The sequence below is a fragment of the Sardina pilchardus genome, chromosome 4 (genome assembly GCF_963854185.1).
Source record: "Sardina pilchardus chromosome 4, fSarPil1.1, whole genome shotgun sequence".
NCBI classification, from domain to species: Eukaryota; Metazoa; Chordata; class Actinopteri; order Clupeiformes; family Clupeidae; genus Sardina; species Sardina pilchardus.
Genome location: NC_084997.1, coordinates 35,063,423 through 35,070,922, shown reverse-complemented (window position 1 = coordinate 35,070,922; position 7,500 = coordinate 35,063,423). Strand labels below are relative to the sequence as shown.

The window sequence follows — 7,500 nt, the reverse complement described above, 5'->3', positions numbered from 1 at the left end:
GCAGCAGGCTGGGCACCATCACCGTCTGGTCCATGTTGTTCACGGCGCCGATGAAGCGGTTCATGGCGTTCAGGAGAGAGTTCTTCTGGGCGTAGGTGTCTGCGAGGCGCATCATTTTGACAGACTGCGTTGTTCACAAACGTAGGAAAGATAAAATGAAAAAAAAGTATAAGTCTTCAAGTTTAGCAAACAGGAGTATAAATCGATGCGTAAAGTTATTGGTCCTGTCAGGTTCAAGATTTAGCTTCGTTTAGGGAGTCTTGCGTTATTACCTCCCGAGTTACTTTCAAGCTCGTTCTGACTATCGGTGTCCCACGGAGCTCTTTATAGCCTTGGCGGTTTCGTGCGCACTGAGCAGGGGCGTGTCTGCAACCTGTTGGTCCAGGTCCTGCGGGTAAAACCGGATTCCAGAGATGGCGCTGAAACGGAGAGACTCCGAGCACGTCCCTCTTGGGTAGACCAGCGGCCCTCAAACCTGCAGAACACAGAAATAATGTCCATTTTCACGAAGTGGAGACCTACATATGTCAGCAAGAGACGTATAGCCCCCTTGAAGTTGTCAGGTGGAGGCAAGAACCTCTAACATCAATCACTGCATTAGATGATAGGCTATTCATGTTCATATTTCATAACTACCGGATATCGTAGGCTACATGACTACCGCATACTTTTATTTCCGGTATGGTGACACATATTTCGATGGTGAGAAAGAGTGTGCACAGTATTTCTTATTTTGGTATGTTTCTTGTAGTGGTTTTTTTTTTTTTTTTTTTTTTTAAATCTTTCTTGTGAATTAATGTATGTTAGCTGGCTGGCATCTGTCACACTCACCCAAACTTCACTCTCACCCTGGGTCACAGCACCAATGTAACCGTACAGTGAAATGTGAGGTTTGGGCCTGTGTCCTATAGCGAGTTACACAAGCTGTGCAGGTTACAGACGTCACCACACTCTGTGTGTTGACCTGTTGACTGTGTCTGTGCATTATGGGACAATACTGATATGCCTGTTGCCTTTATCTAACCTCCCTTCCTATCTGAGACCGTAAAGGGTTTAAAACAAACACTCCACACACACACACACACACACACACACACACACACACACACACACACACACAGAGAAAAACAGAGCAATTCCAGTGTTTTGATGTTGGACTATGTCGTCAGTATGGGATGCAAATGATATGTCTTGCCTTTATCTATAATCTCACTTCCTATATAAGGCTGAACAGGTATAATGAACACACACACACACACACACACACACACACACACACACACACACACACACACACACACACACACACACACACAGAAAAACAGAGCAATTCCAGTGTTTTGATGTTGGACTACAGTATGTCGTCAGTATGGGATGCAACTTATACAGTATGTGCCTGTTGCCTTTATCTACTAATCTCACCTCCTATCTAAGGCTGAACAGGGTAATGCTCTGCGATGGCTTGCGATGGCTTGCAACTATGTGCAACTTCTAATTCACACCGCTGTAATTCGGTCTTATCGCGTCGGGAATCTTTGGTGTGAATTGGGCTTAAGACTGAATAGGATCATCATTACTGTGGTGGCAGGTGCTCTGTAGAACGACAACACAGAAAACATACATGAAATATAGATTAAACATTCTTGTCCTAACCACTTCTCATCTACAGCAATGGTTCTCAAAGTGTGGGGTTCCCATAGTGGGGAATAGAGACATGACAGGTGGAGCCTACTAGTGGGGAATAGAGGCATGAAAGGTGGGGCGTGATGAACAGGAGGAATCTTGAATAATGCCGTTCATTTTTGACAAGGAACATCATAGATCCGAAACAAAATAGCCACACACACACACACACACACACACACCAAGGAGTCATAAACAGACCTTGCCATTCTACAGTATGTGGAACTCTCTTCATCAGGTAAACAGCACTCAGCATCTCCCTTCAACATTCATCTGTGGTGCTCACAACTGAATTAGATTAGAGAAGTTATTTGTGCAACACAGAGGTGCACACAATAAAAACTTCTGAATTCATGATGAAGTCCTTTGTCTTGTATGTTGATCCTGTGTGTTGATAGAGAGTTCAGAATAATGTGAAGCTCTATGGCTGCAGCCTATTGTATGCAGAATAACAAGTACTGAGGAGGCACACACACACATGCATGAGCGCGCGCACACACACGCACACACTCACACACACATACACACACACACACGCTCGCACACACACACACACACACACAACCTAGTTCTCTTCCAATTTCCTGAAACTCAACAGTGATAAAACTGAGGGTCTCCTCATTGGTTCCAAATCCACTCTCACTAACACTCCAAGTTTCACTATCCCCATTGATAACTCCTCTGTTAGCCTTTCCCACAGGTTAAGAGTCTGGGTGTCGTCCTTGATGGTACTCTCTCATTTCCAAAGCCACATCAATAACATTACTCGGTCAGCCTATTACCATCTACGCAACATCAACCGTCTCCACCCATCCCTTACTCCCAACTCCACTGCCATTCTAGTCCACACCTTGGTCACATCTCGTCTGGACTATTGCAACTCCCTTCTCTTTGGTCTTCCCCACAAGTACATCCATAAACTCTAATTGGTCTCACTCACTCTCCACCTTCAAATCACATCTAAAAACCCACCTTTTTAAGCAGGCCTACTCCCTCTAACATTCTTTAAGTGATCTAGTATTTTTCTTTTTTTAATTATTATTATTATTATTATTTGTTGTTGTTGTTATTGACTGTTGCTGTAAGGTGTCCTTGAGTGCCATGAGAGGCGCCCCAAATATAATGTTTTATTATTATCATTATTATTACTATTATTATCATTATTAGAACATTTCTGTAAACAGTGTGGTCCAAAACAATCATGATTACAGTTTTTTACAACTGCACATAGATTTTCAAAACTCTGGGTCAATTGCTCTGTCGCTAGTTTGGAGTTTAACACGGAATTAAACTCCAACTCCCAACTCCAACTCAAATCATGATAAACTCCAAACTAGCGACATGAGCAATTGCCCCTCTGTGTCTATTTCTCAAAAAGCTGCACATAAAAAACAGCAACAATTGCTCTCACAAAAAAGGACCGAAAAACGTTTGTCTTTCTTTTTTGTTTGTCAGTGCCTATAATGTTACGGCTTTTTTAAATAGAGTTTTTGTATGACTTCCAGCCCCTGAGTGTGGTCTCTATCTTTTTTACGACTTGACTCTCACAAAAAGGGAAAATGCCTCAAATCTCCAGAAATATGAAACACAACATTAAAGATGTCATAAGCACATATCTAAAGCAAACATTTGCCTCACATAATAAAGACTTTTGCCATAATATGACATTTTGGATTCATTATGTACACGCTGTTGTTCAAAATATAAAGCTCTTCTGTCTTTCATGGGCTTCATATGTAAATTTCCAAACAGTGAAAGTCATCTGCAGAGAGAAGTTGAAAAAAAAAAAAACAGTAAACACGTGTGCAATATTGAAACCAATAACAGTAATTTTTGATTTGCTGTTGTGAATGTGAATACAGTATTTTACAGCCAACAAGAAAAAAAAGAAGTAAAATACATTGAACACGGAAATCAAGTCACAAAATCAAGTTACTTCCTGTTAGATTTTGTGTGTGTGTGTGTGTGTGTGTGTGTGTGTGTGTGTGTGTGTGTGTGTGTGTGTGTGTGTGTGTGTGTGTGTGTGTGTATGTGTGTGTGTGTGTGTGTGTGTGTGTGTGTGTGTGTGTGTGTGTGTGTGTGTGTGTGTGTGTGTGTGTGTGTGTGTGTCACACACAGATTGCCATATTGGTCTTCCTACAGCACTTTATTTATTTATTCTTTAGTTTTGGACTGCCTGTTTGATTAAAATGATTGGGCTAATTTAATCAACATCTGAAGACTGTTTTAAGACATGGTTGGAAACAATGTTGCACACAATAAAATAGTTAGCAAAGCTGATATCAGTTTTCAAAAAAGTTTTCTTTTATTTTCAGTGAAAAACAACATATGGAAAAATAATTTACAAACAGCATAAAACAAAATATTTACAACAGATATTTATAGCACAAAATTGCTAGGTGATGTCAGAATCTCATGGGCCTCATCATAGTTCTGTGGGATTCTCAGAGGACTCCAGATCATAGATTCTCATGTGGATCAGGTCACCAGCCGACGTAAACACGCCAGCCATCTCTTTAACACACACACACAACCTAGACACACTCTCTTACATGTGGATCATTCACAGAGTTCAGTAGTTACACTGTTAGAGGAAGGAGCATTAGCGACACGGCAGGTGAAGTGTTTCATGGATGAGCAAAACCTATGCAGTTCTCATTAGTGTACCCAGTTACTCACACCCTCTTGCAGGGTACACTAATCGCATACACACACTTGCACACACTCATTGCCTGTCAGTTAATTCAGTTAGGGCTTCATATGACTTCAGTCTTCAGCACCATTCAGTCCAAAAGTAGTTTAACAGCAAAACATACATACATCATATATTATTATTATAAGAATAAATATCATCACAAAGCCATGGCTTGTCATTTGTCAAACGGAAATAAACGGATCAGTGCAAATCTTGAAAGTATTTGATTTGAGTTCCCGCTGCCTCGGCCATGAACAAGTTATTGTCTCTTGATGCGAGGGCGGAGGAGTAGAAGTGGGAAAACAGTCTCTCATTCTTCTCTCGTTCTCTTCTTTCTTTGAGAACTCTTTGCGGAAGATCTCAGGTTTTTAACAAGGTTCAACTCTTCTCCGCGTTGTGCTGTGCGAAGCTGGTCATGGTCGAACGTTCAAGCAGCAGGTGGAGGTGCGCGCGCGATAAAGGCTTCTCACTGGCCCCAGCCCGCGATGCCAATCTCCTGCTTGTAGCGGTTGGTCAGATCGTTGGCCTGGTGTGTGAGTTTGGACAGCACCCCGTGCAGGCCCCTCAGATGGAACCGGAACAGCTGCTCCAGGTCCACCTCTTCGCTCGTTTCGTTGTCGTTGGCGCGGGAGGCTTCTTGTGCGAGGCTCTCTTTCTCCTTGCGTCGCAGCTCCTCCGCGCGCCCCAGAACTCCCCACTCGATGTCGTTGCGGATCCCCTTGAGCTGCGTGTAGTAGCTGAACATGTCGGCCTCAGCGTCCCGCAGATAGCTACCGGGCGCGCTCACCTCCGGTTCCTTCTCGTGCTCCAACGGCACGTCCCGCAGCAGGCTGGGCACCATCACCGTCTGGTCCATGTTGTTCACGGCGCCGATGAAGCGGTTCATGGCGTTCAGGAGAGAGTTCTTCTGGGCGTAGGTGTCTGCGAGGCGCATCATTTTGACAGACTGCGTTGTTCACAAACGTAGGAAAGATAAAATGAAAGAAAAGTAGAAGTCTTCAAGTTTAGCAAACAGGAGTAAAATTGATGAGAATAGTTATTGGTCCTGTCAGGTTCAAGATTTAGCTTCGTTTGGGGAGTCTTGCGTTATTACCTCCCGAGTTACTTTCAAGCTCGTTCTGACTATCGGTGTCCCACGGAGCTCTTTATAGCCTTGGCGGTTTCGTGCACATTGAGCAGGGGCGTGTCTGCAACCTGTTGGTCCAGGTCCTGCGGGTAAAACCGGATTCCAGGGATGGCGCTGAAACGGAGAGACTCCGAGCACGTCCCTCTTAGACCAGCGGCTCTCAAACCTGCAGAACACAGAAATAATGTCCATTTTCACGAAGTGGAGACCTACATATGTCAGCAAGAGACGTATAGCCCCCTTGAAGTTGTCACGAGTAGGCAGGCATATTAGTTATTGCAGTTAAGTAGCACGTCTTACCAAGTTCACGCACTACACACTCTAATGGTAAAATTAGATTAGCCCTATAATGGTAAAGTTAGATTTGTGTGTGTGTGTGTGTGTGTGTGTGTGTGTGTGTGTGTGTGTTGTCTGTCTGTCTGTGTTTTCTTTGTGTGTATGTGTGTTATTCCAAAATATGTAAACCACAAATATGAACGGCAACATTCTGTTCTGATGAGCGATACTTGGGTGTGGCGGATGGATATTAATGTGGATACCATCAACCCACAGCGCAGTTAGGCGAATATCCAATCAGACGCTCTATACTGGCTTCATTTAGGCGGGACTAAATATGTGTGACCAATCAGTGTATTAGTTCTGCCAACTTGCCATAACCGCTAGTAACCTCGGAATCAGAGGATGGTATTGTGCGGCTGTTTCGGAATTCTTATTCAGCCTCTGGAAAGATGCGTTGCATACATTCCTTTAAATGAGGCATTGTTTATGTTATGCTACCTATTCGTTTGTGAGATATGTGTGTTGTTAAAATGTTGTGTTTAAACGTTCAAATATTTTGATACATAAAGAGATACATATTATATATTGCCCTATGAATATATTAGGCACAAACACAAGCCCAGTGCATGGGAATCAGAGTCTGAATGCTGTTTAACAAACACTGCTTTCTACAGACACACAACACTAGCCCAATAGCATTAGAATATTAATGAAGAAAGCCGAAATGAGATGTTTGCACAATTCCTTGGCTCCATGGCCCATGTGTTGTGTTAGAGAGGCTGTTGTGGGGATATGTGTGAGGTACTGCTGTAGGTTACTGGCTGTAGTGGGAATATGTGTGAGGTACTGCTGTAAGTTACTGGCTGTAGTGAATATGTGTGAGGTACTGTAGGTTACTGGCTGTTGTGGGGATATGTGTGAGGTACTGCTGTAAGTTACTGGCTGTAGTGAATATGTGTGAGGTACTGTAGGTTACTGGCTGTAGTGGGGATATGAGGTACTGGTGCAGGTTATGGTTATGGTTATGGTTATGGTTATTTAGCAGACGCCTTTGTCCAAAGCGACATGCAAATAAATAACAATACAAATTAAATAACAGTGAACAATTACAAAAAGGGAGAATAGCAATATTGTCAATAAAACAATAATTTAAGCACTAACCTAATGAGAAATAAAACAATGAAATGAGAATAGCAATCATATAAGTCACTCAGTTAATTATAAAATAACAATAACTATAGCATGGTATGTAGTGGGAATAAATGTGAGGTACTGCTGTAGGTTACTGGCTGTATATGTGAGGTGCTGCTGTAGGTTACTGGCTGTAGTGGGAATAAGTGTGAGGTACTGGTGTGGGTTACTGGCTGTAGTGGGAATAAGTGTGAGGTACTGGTGTGGGTTACTGGCTGTAGTGGGAATAAGTGTGAGGTACTGGTGCAGGTTACTGGCTGTAGTGGGAATAAGTGTGAGGTACTGGTGTGGGTTACTGGCTGTAGTGGGAATAAGTGTGAGGTACTGTTGTGGGTTACTGGCTGTAGTGGGAATAAGTGTGAGGTACTGGTGTGGGTTACTGGCTATAGTGGGAATAAGTGTGAGGTGCTGGTGTGGGTTACTGGCTGTCATGATGTGAGCTGAGTGCAGTGCTGACCTCGGCGTTTTTTTCCACAGCTAAACAAACTGGATGAGCCAGTGGGAAAGTGCCGAGCTGAGATGATCT

The 7,500-nt window shown here is 43.1% G+C and overlaps 2 protein-coding genes across 2 annotated transcripts in view; both read right to left on the bottom strand.

Annotated features, from left to right (window-relative positions):
* Nucleotides 1-293, bottom strand: part of LOC134079115 (mid1-interacting protein 1A-like) — a 1,543-nt gene extending 1,250 nt beyond the window's left edge. Inside the window, exon 1 of the mRNA XM_062535290.1 lies at nt 1-293. This exon is cut by the window's left edge and continues 1,250 nt beyond it. Within this exon, the coding sequence (XP_062391274.1) occupies nt 1-115 (115 nt within the window). The 5' untranslated portion in view covers nt 116-293.
* A 3,672-nt stretch (nt 294-3,965) lies between these two features.
* On the bottom strand, nt 3,966-5,513 carry LOC134079114 (mid1-interacting protein 1A-like). Its single transcript, XM_062535289.1, has one exon. The coding sequence runs from the start codon at nt 5,313-5,315 to the stop codon at nt 4,845-4,847; it is 471 nt and encodes a 156-aa protein (XP_062391273.1). The 5' UTR covers nt 5,316-5,513; the 3' UTR covers nt 3,966-4,844.
* Nucleotides 5,514-7,500: the final 1,987 nt, after the last annotated feature.

Coding starts and splice junctions, on each gene's coding strand:
- LOC134079114 (XM_062535289.1), bottom strand. CDS start 5,315: ATGATGCGCCTCGCAGACACCTACGCCCAGAAGAACTCTCTCCTGAAC.